Genomic DNA, 18,306 nt, shown 5'->3' on the forward strand with positions numbered 1-18,306 from the left:
TCCCACGTTTTATTCGATCTTTAATCGGCTCGTCATATATTAATGGTGGCTCCTAAAGTCAAAACAAAGGCCATTATTAGAATGAGAAAATCAACTAACAATCGATAGGGTTTGGGAGAACCCGTGTCAAGAGTAAACATTGTCTTGCAAGAGGGACCATTCGCGCCCATTTAGCAATCCTCAAACTCATTCGAGAGGGTCACGGCAATAATCTATGCCAACAGACATGATATCAATTATCTCAATGAGCTTTTGCAATAGAAACAATTATACAGACATAGATAGATGGTATTCAGGGTTGATGCTCAAATGCAATTCGCCTTCTTCATAAACAGGATAGCATAAAGCCATTTGGCAATTCACAAACAGAGCCACATACATACGATGACATGCTACTTAAGCAAGAGCCAGGGCATAATAACTCCTTTTCAAGCAATTCACAGACCGATTTAATGAGATGCAGGATTATCAGTAGGAATCACAAATCAGCTCTAAATTTTGGAATATGTTAACTTTTCCACAATTCTAGAGCAACCAAGAATGTATCCATCAAAAGTTATGGCTACATTAACTCCGCATTGCTACATTACATGGAACAATCAACGCTAAGCCCCATCTGCTAGAGTCCGCTTTGAAGTACTGATGTACAGAACTGCAATAAATCGTACCAGTTAGTAAAGGTCCAAGTCAACAAAACTAAAAAGTCAGAAATCTAGTACACATCATTACCGTTATTTCCTCGAATAAAAGCATCTCCATACTTGTTTTTCAGCTGTCCATTGACGTACTCTTCTGTCTGTTCCATTGCTATGTTCATATATCCATCCAGGCAGGCTAGAATACCTGCATAAAATTCCAACGCATCAGAACATATAAGAATACCACACCAGTTCAGACAGCACAAGATTGTGATTCTAAACTAATCATCAGCATAGCCTGCATATAGCATGGGAAGGAGAACATGCTTGTCAGAAACATTCCACATCCATTAATTTATTATCATCCAACTCACCTCCCATCCAGGTCTCATACCACAAGCACTAAGGTTTACAAATCACAAGAAGTAGACAAGAAAAAGCTTGGTCATAGGCACATACCATGCAGACACAGCTTTTCCTCTATTAGGATTTACCACAAACTGTAAATTCAGATAGTTTTTTAGAAAATGACAGCACAAATCCCACAGAAAGGGTATTATCATCTTATTTTCATGATAAGGACATTGGAATGGATCAAATGGCTTTCAAGCAACCAATTCTTAATCCCATATAAGTTCGATAATTTATCATCAAAGGCCCCACATATGCCCTTCTCTATCTCTGCACTTGTTCTTCCTCCCTCTCGGCCTCAACACCCAAAAGAAAAAACCTGTGAAATTTGAAAGCCAGGATATATATACTCATGCCATCAAAGAAAGGTTTTTTGTATTTTGAAATTGCATAGCAGCATGTGCGTGCATGACCCTTGTTTTTACAGTTTCTCCCAAGAAAAATCATGTTCTGCGACCATCATTTTATCGGCTAAATATCTATGATACTAACTGATTTCATGAGCAAAACTTCCCATTTAATCATTGTAAGACGAGTTTAACATCAGAGCCTCAATTTTACTACAGATCTCTTTTTGACAACAAATACCACAGACATTGATAGAAAAAGAACGGCTATCATATTTTGAAGAGATATTCCCTCCTGATGAAATAAAAGAATAGGCTTAATGTCTTACATCAAGACCACAACATACGTGTCAGGACCAACTTAACTGCCCATGATGCAGGGTCACAATATGACTGAATTTTCTGACAAAAGCAATATTCAGGTAAGGTTCATTTGGTTCATAATTGCGGTTGACTTAAACTTCTGTTTGAATTTTGAGGTCAGTAAATGGCCGCTTCACTCATATGAGCCGCCAAGAATTCAATCGATAAATCATCCCCAACTAATTAAAACTTGAGACAAGTAGTTAACAGCGCATAGGATTCAGTACAATAGGTAACAAACGAGGACAGAAATAATCAAAAACTCAGCAAAATCTGGCTACATAGAGACAATTTTTGCTGAATAACTCTCCCAATACAGAGAGACCATGTTGAGAGAAGTACCTCGATAATCGACTCCAGAGTTCAGCTTGACAACAACCGGTCTCCCCCGAATTGATTTCAGGAAATCCGCGGGGGTCTTCGTGGTGGCCGACCCTTTCTCTCCTCCTCCTCCGCTCATCCTCCTAATCCTCGATCACTGCTTACTCTACCTGAAACAGGAGTACCCATGAACAAACAAATCTGTGGCAAATCGAATGTCCACATCCACCCCCCCAAAAATCAAAACGCAGACGACCCTCTTGTATGCTTATTTCGTCCCTCGTTTTAGAGCAAATGGAAGGAACTTAGAATGAAAGATGAACTAGAAAATGCAGCGATTCAGGCGAATTTACAGAGGGGAAACCAACACCAAACCCTTAAAAGAACCAAGAGAAACAAACCCTGAACGGAAAGACAAAAAGGGAGCGAGAAATTTCGAAGAGCAAGATGTTAAAGCTGAACTCACTTCGCTGGAAGTTCCTGCTTCGATGCTGGGTCGAAGGCAGAGCGCGCTGCAGGGAAATTGAGAAGAAGAACAAGCCCTAGCCCGAGCTATCAGCACCGAGTGTCAAAATTGTGAAATAGTGGGCTTTTAAGGGGTAGAATTGGAAGGAAACTCTGGAATGGCAGTTTCGTAATTTGTGACAAAATGTTTCGGGAAAAATGAATAATTTAAAATTTATTTTCCTGCATTTTATTACTTACAAAAATTTATCAACACAAGGTATTCTCACTTTACAATATATATCTAGATATTTCATTAACAATGAAAATGTATTTTGTTCTATGAAAATTGTGAATAATCATTTATGGATGAGTATTTTATGGATGAGTATTTTATGAATTATGAATTTACAATAAGCCTAGAATGAATTTACATTAAAACATTAATCCAATAAATCATTCATTATTTTAATTTGACAAATTCAACTCCACTCCAATAATTTATAAAACTTGAAAAGAAAAACAAGCAATTCCTATTTTGAACTCGTGTGTTAGGTGTGTTACAAGAAAAGAGACAAAAAAACTTTGGAATGAATTATGTATTATGTAAGATAAGAGTCAGAAGAAAAGAAAACTAGATTTTTTTCTTTATTTTTTATTTTTTATTTTTTTCACAAATATAAATTTTGAGATCTCATTTATTGAAAATTTTTAAAATTGATCTCACATGTCAAAATTTCAACTCGAGTGTTGAAAGTATCAATAAAATTGACTAAATGTCGAATTTTTTCGACACGCCGACCAATCGGTGTCGAAGAGTATCGAACACTTGTTGAAATGTTCGACACAATAAGTGGCAGTGCTTTTAGATTACGGTGTTGCGATATTTGAGATATTATAGGTGGGAGGTGAAGAAGGGATTTGCTGAGGTTTTTTTAATTTTTTATGAGTTTTTCCCCCAATAAATTTTGAGTTAGTAATTGTGTTTCAACTCTATAATTTGAATTAAGATATTCATTTTTCGAATTTGTTCGTGAAATTCGTAAGTACAAGGATGCTACTATTCAACCACGAGATATTTATACTTATAGGTGATGTCTTTCATGAGTAGCTAGTTTCTTCTTCTTTTTCAGAAAAGAATTTTCTTCTTTATTTTTATTTTGTTTGCCTTGACAATATTCGAGGTCTGAATATTATTATTAAAGAAATTATTATTATTATTATTATTAGGACATGCATTCCATCTCTACATAGTTTTCTTAATATAATGTCCTATTCGTGGCGCAAGCACCACGTTTTGTTTAAAAGAAAAAAAAAATTCCAATATATTTGTTTTTACTATAATTCATATAATTTATCAAAAAAATTTCTGTTAAAACAATAATTTCTGCTATAATTCATCTAGTCCAACGTCCCTCCAATCCACCTTTCCATACCCATGATGGCGCCCCTCCACGGTCCACCGACCGCTCTCCAACCGTCTCCTCTCCAACCTCCCTCCTTTCCATCCATCATGGCCTCGCGCCGCCCGGTTCTCCGCCGATGCGGACGGCGAAGCCCCCGTTCCGCCGTCCTCCACCGCCGCTCCCTTGCCGCACGAGAGCTCTCCACCCATCGACGCCGGATCGTCGATCCGGAAGCCGATTAGCCTGTGGCCCGGCATGTACTTCTCGCCCGTCACCAACGCCCTGTGGGAAGCGAGATCCAAGATGTTCATGGAGGTCCGCGGCGCCGGCCCCAGCGGGAAGGCGGCGCCGCTGCCGGCGAGCGAATTGGTCCCGTGCAGCCCGGCCAGGAGCAGGACGAGCATTTTCTACAAGTCCTCGAGCGATTATGTGCTCAGGAAGCAGTACAGGAATCCTTGGAACGAGATCAGGATGGGGAAGCTGGTGGAAAATCTCGATGCTCTCGCCAGGACCATTTGCTATAAGGTGAATCAACGAGCTTTGGACGACTATCGGATGGCGATACCTTGATTTCCTCTTTCAGAATGTGGTGCCTTTTGTACTCTGCGATGCTTTTCATGCTAAAGTTTTCTCGATGCATATTCTAATGGGCTTTTCCTGCGGAAGATGAATTGCATGTGATGTCATCGACCCTAATAGAATACTACAGTTAAGTGGTGCTTTGATGAATTCCTGATGTAAAACTGACGAATGGCGGCGCTTAGTTGGCGGTTAATCAGTTCAAATATCTTGCTATCAGTAATTTGAATGTCAAGTCCTTGTTTGAATAATCTAGAATCGGTCATTTGGTATTAGAGAGGAGTTCATTTCTTTGACGGAAAGGTTGAACAACATGCTACTTGTCTCTATCATTTGTATAGGAGCATGTCTAAATTCTCATCAATTTTTGTGCTTATCAGGTTCTGCGATCAGAGGCTTAAGGCTTAAGTTCTCTGGTGATTAGTTCTAGTTCTTATAGTGAGGAATTCATTTATTAGAATTGTGCGTAACAGAACATCCTCCACTGTATTTAGCCGCTTTCTTTTGGACCAGCATTGCTCCAGCAACGATGGCACCACAAGGCCTCTATTACTAGTCACTGCTTCTGAAGACAGGTTGGCTCTCAAGAGGCCAATCCGTATTGACAGTCACTTGCAAATGGCGGGAGCTATTACATGGATTGGGCACTTGTCAATGGAGATCTAACTGGAAGTAACTCAGTCCAGAGAAGGTGTTATATGAAACAGTGCGCCCATATGATGATAGTATGCTACTTTCTTTCGGAGAATTGATGACATTGCTTTGTTGGCTTATTGGACGAGAACATACATTTCATCTGCTGCCACTAAGCAATTGCAGGAGTTGTGTTACTTCCGATCCCAAAGGATGGTGTCACTTTCATGGCTGGCCTTAAGTATATGTTTATTCTTCGCAAACCATACTTGCCCTTGCACGATTTCGTTACACTACTTGTAAAAATTATGGAGAAATATGCTAATTTGCTATCCGTCCACCATTCCGTTATTACCAAAAAATAAATAAATAAAACATTAAACCTGTCCATACTATGGAGAAGCTTGCTAATCAATATCCTCTTGCAAGAAGTATTGGTTTATCAAGGTTTTTGACATGTTCGTCAAGCACAATACTCAAACTTCTGATCTTCATAAAGTTATCCTTTCCGTAATATAGTCTTCTAACTGATCCATTCTGCTGTTTGCCTCATACTGGTAATTTCCTGCAGAAATCTGGGATTCCTTAGATTCAGTTGCACTTACCGCCAATTTCACATTTGTGGCTCATGACTCTAGAACTGCGAAATCAACTCCAATTAAACCCATCTCCCTAGGGATAAAGAGAGAAAAATTACTTTGGCAAGAGGCAGAAAAGAAGGAATAAAATGAGGCAAAAGGAAGAGAGAAGAACATAATAGAAATACTAAGGTGGAGGACTTTTCCAGGCTCCAAGATTCAATTGCCAAAGGTCATATCCTCTGTGATATGCCAGCTCTGGCAGACAGAGATAGCATTCTGATAAGGGACGCTTGCTTTGAGAACTAATTAATATGCCATTCACAGCAAAGGAATATTCATGGCAGGGTATTTGGAGGATTTAAATCCGAAGGGCTTTTGAATTGGCCTTTTCAACCACATATGCTTTTGCTGGTGTGGCACTCCTGTTCTTTGAAGTTGACCTTGTTGAATTCTTGAGACCTGTAAGTACTCATCAAGTGCATGATGCATTTCTATGTCTAGGTGCTGCTGTTGCATTAGCTGCTGAGTGTGGATCTGTGGCAATGATTACATGATATGTCTGGCGTCAGTCTTCTACAAGCACGGATTGTCATACTTGAGCCTTCACTCTTGCAATTCTATGTATATGTCTGAAATAATGGATCTGTTAAGTGGAAGATCGTAATACGAAGGATATTATTTTTGGGATGTAGGCGGATGTTGGCAACTTTCTCTGCCTCAAGTACTGTGTGCTGCATACAAAGCTTAACAATCCAGATGAACCCATGACAAATGTCAAACTTGTGGCCCATGTGATGCAACCTGGGCTCAGGTCAAGTGAGGTACGAGTGGCCCATGCGTGTTACATTTTCTTTTAGCAAATTTTGATACCATTCTGCTACTCTGATCAGATGTCAAATGTTGATGTGGTTAGGGGATATATCTCTTTACTCCCCTCTTCTTTTGGGCCCAAGCTATCTACCATCCGTATAATGATCATGCATAAGAAAAGTAAAAAGTATTTTTTTTCCTTTACTTTCCCACCAAAATTCATAAGATAATTTAAATTTCAATATGGAAAAGATTATAAAATTTCAATATGGAAAAGATTATATGTGAGCTAACATGTTAACATTCCGTTATTTCCCAATTGCACATTCCCAATTGCACATAAAACAATTCCTATTCGAATAATATCACTCGGGGTGAAGTTACTAGGAAGTATTTCTTTGCAAATTCTCCTTCCCCACGTTGAATGATCATACTTTTGATGGGACGGGGATATTGTTAAATTAATGTCTCAAATTTGAATTCGGATAACAATTTGTTAGACCGAATTTAATGAGAAAGATTTCCCAAGCAGATTACAATTTGGATGAAAAAAAAAAAGTTTCCTCTTGTTAGACTTTCTTTCGGCGTACAAAAGAAAGGAAAACATAATCTACAGCTATAAGACAAAAGAGGAAATTAAAAAAAAAATAAAGATATAGCAAAGGTTTTATTTTTCTTCTTTGTGCATAAGCCAAATAGAAACTCTGAAGATTCCACATGGGGCCCAGAGTCAAATTTTGACTCTGAGCACATAATATAAAAAGGCCAGGGTTTCTTTGTTAAAGGAGGTAGCCGCATGTAGAAGCCGCACATCAAAGCCGCATGTCAAGCTGAAGAGAGAGCCGCGCATGAAGGGAGAAGAACGCAAATTTGTACGGAAAGAAGAGAACAAGCATACGAGTTCTTCGTTTCGGCATACGTAGAGCATTTTACTTTGAGCTTGAACGAGCTGATTTTATGCCATCAGTTTTATGTCCAAGTGAGTTGTTTATTTATAAACACTTTGGGTTTGGGCTTAAATCTAAGTGTGGGAAACACTTGAGCGTGTGAGCGATTTTAAATTCTGATTCTCCAATTTTAGTGGATTATTTTCTATTGACTTTCCTCGTGGACGTAGGTACTAATACTTAACAAATCACGTAAATTTCTAGTATACTTCTTATTTCTTGTTTATTTCTCTAGTGATTTTGCATTGACGTAAATTGCAAGATCCTATCATTTTCGCGTATTATATTCCAATAATTGGTATCAGAGGTTAGGAAAAGATTTCTTGATTGTGATTTGGATTTTTTGTTTGTCTAATTATTATCTGGAAATTCTGTTAATGCAATTATGTCTGAGGTGGAATCTGAAATTGAAAAATTTAATGGGTAAAACAACTTTGGGTTATAGAGCATCAAGCTGACATTATTGACATGCTAAGGTTTGGCCAAGGCATTGGATGGTAAAGATGAGCTGTCGGTTATAATGAAAGCCTCTGAGAGGGTAGAGTTAATGAAAAAAAGCAAAGAGCACAATCATGTTAAATTTGTTAGATGAAGTTTTAATAGAGGTTGCCGAAGAGAAGGATGCTGCAGCATTATACTGAAGGTACATCTATCAGAACCCACCTAAATGCATTTAATAAACTCATGATGGATTTGAAGAACGTCGGTAAGATGCTTGATGATGAAGAACGGGACATGATGTTGTTAGCTTCTTTACCAAAGTCATACGAGTCATGAGAGCACTTTATTAATTCACTATTGTAGGGGCATACAACAATTACCTCAGAGGATGTAAAGTTCGCTTTATTCTCTAAGGAGTGGCAGATTAAGTTACAAGATAACGGTTTAGCGCAAGGAGTAGCGCAAGCACTGACGATTCGGGGTAAAGAGCAATATCGAGGGCTTAATAGCAACAAAGGTAGAAGCATATCAAAATCACGCCATAGAAAGTCCAAGCAACACGTGAAGTGCTTTGAGTATCACAAGAAGGGGCACATTAGGAGAGATTGTCCAAAGCAGAGGAATAAAAGTGATAGGCAAAATACCACAAGCAGTGTGGCAAATGTTGCCGAGAGAAGCACTAGTGATGCAAAAGCTATTTTATGTGTGACTACCACTTCATTAGAAGACAAATGGGTGCTAGATTCGAGGTGTTCTTATCATATGACGTCTCATAAGAACTCGTTTACTACTTACCAGACTGCAGATGGTGGTAGAGTTCTTTTGAGGAATAACGCACTCTATAAGGCTATGGGGATAGGGACAATTCGGATTCGGATACACGATGGGGTGGTGCACACAGTAACAGATGCGAAGCATGTATCGTCGCTCAAGAAGAACCTTGTTTCTTTAGGAACACTCGACAATATCAGGTGTAGGTACACTGCTGAAGGTAGAGTACTGAAGATCTCTCGAGGCACCATGACAGTAATAAAGAGGAAGAAAGTGAATCATCTCTATCATCTACTGGGAAAGACCGTAACCGGAACCACTGCAGTTTCATCATGTGAGTCAGACTCTAATTTGACTCAGTTATGGCATATGCGTTTAGGGCACATGAGTGAGGCAGGTATGACAATGCTGAGTGACAGAAAGTTGTTGAAGGTTCAAAAGACAGGAAAACTGGACTATGTGAGCACCGCATCTTTGGGAAGCAACACTGAGTTAAGTTTACTTCAGTTATTTATTCGACCAAGTGACTAATTGAATACATTCATTCAAATGTCTGTGGCTCATCTTCAGTTCCTTCGAAAGAAGGTGCCTGATATATGTTAACATTTATCGACGACTATTCGAGAAAGGTATGGGTATACTTTCTGAAACACAAATATGATGTGTTTGATTGGTTCAAGAAATTTAAGGCATTAATTGAGAAGCAGTCAAATGAACAAATCATGTGCCTGAGAACCGATAATGGCAAGGAGTTTTGGGGTAAATATTTTACTGAGTTCTGCGAGAAAGAAGGTATTGTGAAATACCGTACAGTACTTGAGACACCACAACAAAGTGGTGTGGCAGAATAGAAGAACGGAACTTTGCTTAAGCGAGTTTGATGCGTGATTATGCATGTAGGACTTGGCAAAGAATTTTGGGTCGAAGTAGTGAACATGGCATGTTACCTAATTAATCGATCTTCATCATCTGCTATCGAGTGGAAGACTCTTAAGGAAGTATGGTCGAGAAGACCTATTGATTACTCTGAATTACGTATATTCGAATGTCCTCCGTATGCTCATGCGAATGATGATAAGCTTGAGCTGAGGGCAAAGAAGTGCATAATTCTAGGTTATGCACATGGGGTGAAATGCTACCGGATGTGGTGCACTGATCCTACATCACTCAATTTTCTAATCAGCAGAGACGTAATCTTCGACGATACTATAATACTTCAACAAAGGAGTTTTGTAACACAACCAGTAGAGAAGACAGATCACGGTGTCATTAATGAGGTGGAGCTTCAGGTGGAGACTCCGGAGACCTCGAAGGTAACAGAAGTTGAAATTGCAAATGAAGCTACAGTTCTTGAAGTTGATGATATTGAACAATCAGCAAAGCCGCAGCACATTATAGTCGCAGATAGACAGAGAAGGCAAATTAAATTACCAGTACGTTATAGTTATATAGATATTGCTTATGCATTGACTGTAGGTGACAAGGTGGAGTCAGATGAGCCTTCATCTTACTCTGAGGCAATGACTAGTTTTGAGTCATCGCAATAGCTAGTGATTATGAGTGAAAAGATGGAATCACTCCACCGAAATCAAACATGGGAGCTGGTCAAAGTACCAAAGAGCCAAAATATTATTGGAAGTAAATGGGTCTTTAAATGGAAAAAGAGCATTCTCGGTGTCAAGACAACAGGGTATAAGGCGAGACTTGTGGCGAAGGAGTATACACAACATGAGGGCATTGACTATAATGAGGTGTTCTCTCCTATGGTAAGACATATTTCTATTCGTGTTTTACTTGCCTTAGTAGATTCGCAGGATCTCGAATTAGAGTAGCTAGATATGAAAACTGTGTTTCTTCACGGTGAGTTGGAGGAGCAATATATATGAGGTAACCAGAGGGATGTGCTATTATAGGTAAGGAAGATCATGTTTGCTTGTTGAAAAAATATTTATATGGATTAAAATAGTCTCCTAGGCAATGGTCTAACGTTTTGATACTTTCATGACTATTTAAGACTATTCAAAAAGTCAAATTGATAGCTATGTCTACTTTAGGAGATTAGAGAATAGTTCTTTGATTTATCTACTCTTATATGTTGATGATATGCTAATCGCAACTAAAAATATGTCTGATATTGTTGTGCTAAAAAGGCAGTTAAATGTTGAATTTGAGTTAAAAGATTTAGGTGCTGCAAAGAAAATATTAACTATCGAGATTTTGCATAACAAGACCATAAGAATTTTATGTCTATCTCAAAAGAAATATATTGTGAAGATTGTAGCACGTTTTAATATGCAAACGGCAAAATCTATAAGTACACCTTTAGCGAAACACTTTAAACTTTCAAATAAATTATCACCACAGACTAAGAAAGATGAGGAACATATGTCTCGTGTTTCTTATTCTAGTGTTGTGGGTAGTATTATGTATGTTATGGTATGTACTTGGCCTGATATTTCACAAGCTGTGAGCTTAATTAGTCGCTATATGAAGCGTCCTAATAAAGCACATTGGGAAGCTGTGAAATGAATCCATAACAAGCCTTTCCAGAATACGGACTTAGAGTTCGTACGCAAAAAAGATGGAATTGTTTCCATCAAATTTGGCAAGGAAAAGGAAAAAGGCCCTTCTATATTCCAAACCCTCTTCATGATTGAACCATGTGTTCCTCAATCTATTTCCGAGCCAAACCCAAAAAAGCATGTTCAACACTTCGATGGTGATGGACATCATGTCCATTACTACAAAGACAACTATGGTCATTGTTTTTGGGATCCCTTTTGTCAATGTTCTTATTGTACAAATTCTCCCGACGAGGTAGACCCTTTTGCAAGACCTCCACCTCGACGGAAAAGGCCAAAGGATAAGGTGTACCAAAGGTACTTAGATGGAGATTCCTTCGTTGATACTCTCGGTGAATGTGACAAATACCATTTCATGGTTTCTTATGCACCACCTCCACCGCCAGAGGTCAGTACTACATCCCAAGCCTTACCAGATCCACCAAAAACACATCCACCATCTCCTCCCCAGAAAAGGCAAGCTCTCTCTCCATTTTATAAGCTGATCCTCAAATGGGCTAAGAAGCACTCTTACCCCCTTGAAATTCCAGTAGAAGCACCACCCATTTCTTCTATCGCCATGTTCCAAGATATAGATTTTCCTCCTCTTGTCAAGGAAAGTTCTAAACTCCCGTTCCCTGCTGCAGAAGAGTTTATTGATCCCCATGGCAGATACCGTCATGTTCCTAAAATCCCTACTCCCACTGATGTGGATGAACATGGAAAACAAAAACAAAAAAAAAAACCCCTGCCGCTGAAGCTGTCCTAAATTGGCAATCAGAGACTCTGTTGGCACAAAACAATGCCTTCAAAGCAATTGATTTCAAAATTGGAAACGTGCAATAAGATCTCCGAAGGTATGATGAAAGTACCAAAAAGATACTTTCTGAGTTCCAAGAAAAGGCTTCACGCTTTGGAATCAGGACAACATCTTGGGTATCATTATCTTGAAAGTCCAAAGCCAGAAATAGAGAAGCTCAAGAAACAAATCCAACTTCTTGAAAAAGGAAGGTTCAGACCGTTTGATCCATTGGCACCTCCTGTTAAAACCGGGTATTTACCTCCACCACCACAAACATCTATTTTTGCCACCATTCCAAAAGATCATTACGAAGAGAACCAGATATGGCAGAAATACGAAATCACCTCAAAGCCCTACGGAAGGAAAATGGGAAAGAAAAATACCACCTACAGAGTCAAGGTCCATTATTATAAGAGAAAGGCTAGATCATATGATGCTATCAAATCCATTAGAATCTTTTCTAAAGGATTTAGGTACTCAGGAATCGACCTGTTATTCAATGCTCGATCCTGTCATTCTAGAAAAACAGATTCTGCTCCCAGTGGAGCAAATTTCTCCTAATACTGAATCAGATTCAGCATCCCTCTCCTCCTCTTCATCCTTCTTAATTCCTACAGTTGATTCCCTCCCAATTGCACCGGTAACCTCATCAATATTCATGGCTGACCCCCCAGATGATGAAATGGAATCAAACTATTCTGACCCAGAAATTGGTCAGACAAGCAATCCTACTCGACATGTGTCTATAGCATCAAAACAATTCTTCACCATTGATGATATTCCTTATCACAAATGGCCAGAAAGGCTTGAAGAATTTCATACTTGGTTGAATACCCAGTCCATCACTAACCATGATATGAATGATGTCTTGTACAACTTTGTTACAAGGTTCACAAGAAGCCTCAAACTCTGGTGGCAATCAATTTCAGAACAAGACCAGATTCATTTTCCGATGTCACCTAATTTCAGCCATGCCATCACTCTCTTATATCATGTCTTTGTGGGAAAACCCACTAATTTCATAGAAATAAAAAGAAGAGAGTTTTTTTAAAGAAGATGCTGCTCTCTCCAGAAGAAACATTTGGATAAGCATTACCGAATAATGCTTCAACTCTTTTATCAAGTCGGAGCAGACCGAAATCTGAAGCATGTTTTCCTTACTTCCATCCCAAAAGAACTATCCCAGATGATTGAAAGATCGTTCTTTGGGAAACAAAGAAGAGTACAAGATATTCCATTGGGAGAAATACAGCAAGAAGTCCATCTATGCCTAGAAGAATTATGTTTAAAACGCCAGATGGTCCGTACATACATCACAGATGATAAACACCTTGAATTAGTTTGCTCCCGTCAAAAGCTGAAAATCAAATGCTCCAAGCAAGACTGCGATGGTACTTGTGGTAAGTACTCTCGGAAAAAGAAACATTATAAGAAGCTTTGGATAAATAAATCCAAACATGGTTCCAAGCATTTCCGAAAGGAGAAGAAATGGCGATACCTACACAAAAGGAAGGATTGCACGAGCCACAGAAAATCAAACCGTTGCTACATCTGCAACCAGAAAGGACATTTTGCCAAAAATTGTCCTCAAGCGAGAAAAGGTCAGAATCATCTAATTCATCACATTGAGAAGGAAACAGGTGTTTCTCTTGAAAATGATGATATTGAATCCATATTCTCTGCTAATGAAGAACCATCTGAACAAACTCTTTGTGCCATTCCCTCTTACCAAACTTCTAGTGAGACTGAGTCAGACTCAGAGTTTGAAGACATATTTCACATATCCCCTACATCTTCGGAACCAAACCTTGACATCTTCTCAAGTCAAACTCACTGTCCCCATTTCCCAGTGAAAATTCTCACCTCAAAGTTTGCCAAACCAATTACTGTTATCGCTCTCATTGATACTGGAGCAAGTTAACTCCATTTTAGATACTAAAGTATTACCTGAAGAATACTTGACTCCCTATGTCCGGTATTTCAATTCTACCTCTGGAGATACTTTCTCCACAAATGTCAGGACCACTCCTGTAACTGTCCAATTCTTTCCTCAGTGTACCATAAATGCAAAAATCTTTGGATCAAAGCTCCCCAATAAAGATCTGATAATTTGGTGGGATATCATAACTCAAATCTCTCAGCTTCGTATCATTCTTAGAAAGGGTCTTAGATATAAAGATCAATTCTCTGAGTCCATCAATATTCAGAGACTCTTTTCCATTCAGATGAGTCTATTAGATCCAATCATGCAAAAGTTGTTAGAATCGTGTTCGGAATCCCATTCGAATTCACTCAAAAATGTTCCTATCCCTTGTCGGAAAATCCAGAGTTCTTTGTTTGCCTTCATTTTAAGAAAAATGAGGATATAAATCCAACAAAGGCGAGTCACATGGGAATGAAGCCAGAACATCTGGCTTTAGCTCAAAGGGAATGCTCGGAACTATTGCAACAAGGCCTTATTGAAATCTCCGATTCACAATAGGCTTGTGAAGCCTTTTATGTCAATAAGCGCGCCGAGCAAAATAGAGGAAAAATGAGACTGGTGATCAACTATCAACCTCTCAATCTTTTTCTCCAGGATGATAAGTTCCCTTTACCATCGAGAGATTCTCTCTTTATTGGTCTAACCAAGGCCCACATCTATTCCAAATTCGACCTCAAAGCCAGATTTTGGCAACTGGGCATCCATCCTGAAGACAGATCCAAAACAGGATTCTGTATCCCTAACCAGCACTTCTAGTGGAAAGTTCTTCCTTTTGGATTAAAGGTAGCACCATCCCTTTTCCAAAAGGCCATGTGCCGCATTTTTCAACCAATCCTATCAAGTGCGGTATACATTGACGACATTCGCTCTACGGTCTTGATGGCTTGAGTCACACTTGTCAACTCCTTGACCAATTTGCGAAATCGTGAAGAAACATGGTATCATGCTTTCTCAAAGAAAGATTAATATCGCCAGGCGTAAATCGAATTTCTTGGTATGCACCTTAACAAAGGTACATACTATCCGGGCCACATATCGCTCAAGAATTATTGAAGTTTCCTCAAGATAACTTCACAACGAAGCAAGTTCAACAATTTCTTGGGATAATTAATTATCTCATGGTTTTTATCCCAAAAATTGCAAAGCTTCTGATTCCTTTGCAATCAATGCCGAAGAAGAATGCCCCCACCTTGGGGAAAAGCTTAAACCAAAGCAGTCACTGAACTTAAGGAAATTATGCAGAATCTCCCACCATTACAAATACCATCAACAAGCAAAGGATTCTTCAAACTGACGCCAATGACGAGTACTGGGAAGCCATTCTCTTTGAAGAAAATGATGGTAAGAGACACCTCTGTGCTCATAAAAGTGGAAAGTTTTCTCAAGCTAAAATGCATTACCATTCCACTTTCAAAGAAATCCTAGCAATAAAAAATGGAATCAAAAAATTTGAGTTTCATCTCATAAGCCACCACTTCCGGGTAGAATTAGACATGGCATCTTTCCTTGAGATGACCAAGTTTAAACGAAATGCATTCCAAATTCCCAAGCTGCTTCGATGGGCTGAATGGTTCTCAAAATACTCATTTGAAACTAAGCATATTCCTAGAAAGAATAATGTACTTGCCGACTTCTTATCAAGGCCAAAAGCACCAGCCGGGAATCAACATGTACATCAAGAGGCCTCGCTTTCCATATGCTCAATCATGGAGTGAAATACAAAATTGAGAAGATCAAAGATTCGCAAAGCTGGAAATACCCCGTGAGATTATTCAAAGCAAATCCCAGTAACGACAGTCTTCGAGAACCTCGGAGAACCTCATGTGGCAATGCCACACGGACCTATTCAGATTCAATGAAGGTTCGATTCTTTATCCTTCTGGGTCAAATATGAATTATCCATTCATTCATCCTCTTATCTAGAAGGAAGATGATTTCCCTGAACAACTCAAAACGTTATTGTGGTACTTAACCAATAAGTACCTAATAGCTTTTGAAATTCCAACCAGAAGATCCATTGCCAACCTCACAAGGATATTCTTGCTCGGAAGAAACATCGAAAAAGAATGTGATAGAAATATTTTAGATTTTTTCTAAATTGGTTCTATCATCCTACATGTTGGAAACAAGACTTGGAAAAAGAACTGAGAACCATGACACCGAATCCTGAGGTCCACACCATCCTATTTTTCCGACGTCCATGGAATTTTTGTAGAAATAATGGTAGTATTCTCGATGCACCACTAGAAATAGGAATCACATCCTATAAACCTGACTTGAACAGTCGAGAAGCCCAGATTCACAAATCTTATCCAAGATCTGTTAGGATCTGTGAACATGAATACCGAGAACTCCAGAGAATCCTATGCCAGGAAAACAAGACCATTCCTGAAGATGTTTGGAATAATGTACGCACTACGTAGGATCATTATAACCTAGCACCAGAAGCTAAGGAAGCACTCAGGCAATACGGACAAGCTACATCATCCCAAGAGCACGAAATGACAAGCGAAGATGACATTGTCCAATCCACCCAGGACCCCTATGCGCGCTTTGGAGGCCCTCTGTCCCAGGATCCCTACGAACAGGGCCCTCCATCCTTATTCCAAAACATGAACACATCTTTCTATGCACAGCCATCCAACTGGCCTCAGCCAAGAATTCCTACCAACACTTGAGAAAATGAACACACAAACTGGGCTGAAGAAGAAGCATCACATTGGGCTCATGAAGAAGCATCCTCATCATGAAGGCTGAACCAAATCCTCTCGCCTGAAGACCTTGAAGCCCTTGAACAGAAATACGAGGCACATCTCCTAGAAGATAGCTCAGAAGACTTAATTTGTAGCTACAACGCTCTTGACGAACGAGACTGTTGAGTCCGTGCAATTTTACTATAGCAAAATCATTGTTCACTTTTACTGTAGCACTAGGCTAGGGAAAGTATTGTTCACAGTACAGTTACTGTTCATATTGTGCGAATAATTCCCTCCCGGAAGTTTCCGGTACCTCTGTTTGTATCTGGACCCGTGAGTAAGGTCCTTGTGTGTGTCCTGGTGACCTCTTATTGCCTATATAAGGCAAGGAGGGTGTATCGTTTTGGGCAGAGTCCCCTGAAGTAAAGTGTGTGCCTTGTGAAAATCTCTCCATGGCTTTCTAAACTCCTCTTCTTCTCCAGCTTGGTAGGATCCTCCAAGAAATGCAACTTGGGTAGGTTAGAAACGTTTCCATCATGGCATCTCTAAGTGCCTCTAGGCTCTGAACTAAAAGGCTGAATGGTTTTCTGCTAAAAGGCTGTCCCTGAAGGGCTTGAACGGGAGTTGTTCGCCCTCTGTGGGATGCATACCTACAGGAAATTTACTCTTATTCCCTAGTTCTAAGTCTAGGTCCATTTATGCAAACATGGGTATAGTGTATTATAGGAACAATAATGATAGTGAGACCGCTGGTTTTGTGGAATCGAATCACACCAGTGACTTGGATGACCGCAGATCTTTAGCAGTGTATGTGTTTACGCTAGTAGGTGGTGCAATTTGTTGAAAAGCGTCCTTATAAGATCACATTGCCTTGTTTTCGACTGAGATAGAGTACATGACACTAACCTTTATAGCAAATGAGGCGATATGGTTACAAAGTTTACTCTCGGACTTTGGGTTAGAACAAAAAAGTGTAGATATACACTGTGATAACCAAACTGCGATATATTTGGCATAAAATCCAGTTTATCACAAGCAAACGAAACATATCAATATCAAATACCACTTCATCCGAGATGTCTTAGCTAAAGGTAATGTTGTGGCACCCCTCGACGGCTCCCAATCCGTTAGGGTCGCCACAGTTTGCTTACCTTTCACTTTCCTTAATAATATGTCACTCTGATACAATTTCAATTGCAGCGGGTCCATACAACTTGAGGGTTTACATTTTTTTGATCGGTCCCTTACGCAATTCATATAGTGGAAGCACATCCATCAACTCCCTTCCTTATATTCAGAAAACGATGCACACCAACTAAACATTTATAGGTAAAAGCCTAACACTTTTATTTACTTAAACCAGATGGACATCATTCATTGGTACATCAAAATGCCATGGTTTTCTATACTTTGCTATACTTCAAAAGATGACCGACATCTCCTCCAACAGTCGTATACTTAAAGTCCATCGATCAGTGTTGGCGTCCAAAAGTTCCTTCCTTTGCTATCCTCCTTCTCGCGGTCATATCCAACCACTTGATTCATCTACTGGTGGCAATGGCAGCAGAAGA

The 18,306-nt window shown here is 39.3% G+C and overlaps 1 protein-coding gene and 1 pseudogene across 1 annotated transcript; one reads left to right on the forward strand and one right to left on the reverse strand.

The window, feature by feature from the left end:
- Window positions 1-298: 298 nt before the first annotated feature.
- Window positions 299-2,639, reverse strand: LOC104453285 (sm-like protein LSM36B). Its single transcript, XM_010067805.3, has 4 exons — window positions 2,547-2,639; window positions 2,102-2,250; window positions 730-843; window positions 299-652 (listed from the first exon to the last, which is right to left on the reverse strand). The coding sequence occupies exons 2-4, from the start codon at window positions 2,217-2,219 to the stop codon at window positions 606-608; spliced, it is 279 nt and encodes a 92-aa protein (XP_010066107.1). The 5' UTR covers window positions 2,220-2,250; window positions 2,547-2,639; the 3' UTR covers window positions 299-605.
- Window positions 2,640-3,966: 1,327 nt separating this feature from the next.
- LOC104455441 lies at window positions 3,967-6,652 on the forward strand (annotated as a pseudogene).
- The last annotated feature ends 11,654 nt before the right edge of the window (window positions 6,653-18,306 follow it).

The sequence above is a fragment of the Eucalyptus grandis genome, chromosome 7, assembly GCF_016545825.1.
Source record: "Eucalyptus grandis isolate ANBG69807.140 chromosome 7, ASM1654582v1, whole genome shotgun sequence".
Lineage (NCBI taxonomy): Eukaryota > Viridiplantae > Streptophyta > Magnoliopsida > Myrtales > Myrtaceae > Eucalyptus > Eucalyptus grandis.

What these genes read in the sequence shown, in the direction of transcription:
- LOC104453285 (XM_010067805.3), bottom strand. Translation starts at nt 2,219, where the DNA reads ATGAGCGGAGGAGGAGGAGAGAAAGGGTCGGCCACCACGAAGACCCCC. An exon ending in CTCTGGAGTCGATTATCGAG is followed by an intron (nt 844 to 2,101) that starts GTACTTCTCTCA and finishes AATTTTATGCAG; the next exon opens with GTATTCTAGCCTGCCTGGAT. An exon ending in TTTTATTCGAGGAAATAACG is followed by an intron (nt 653 to 729) that starts GTAATGATGTGT and finishes GATTTATTGCAG; the next exon opens with TTCTGTACATCAGTACTTCA.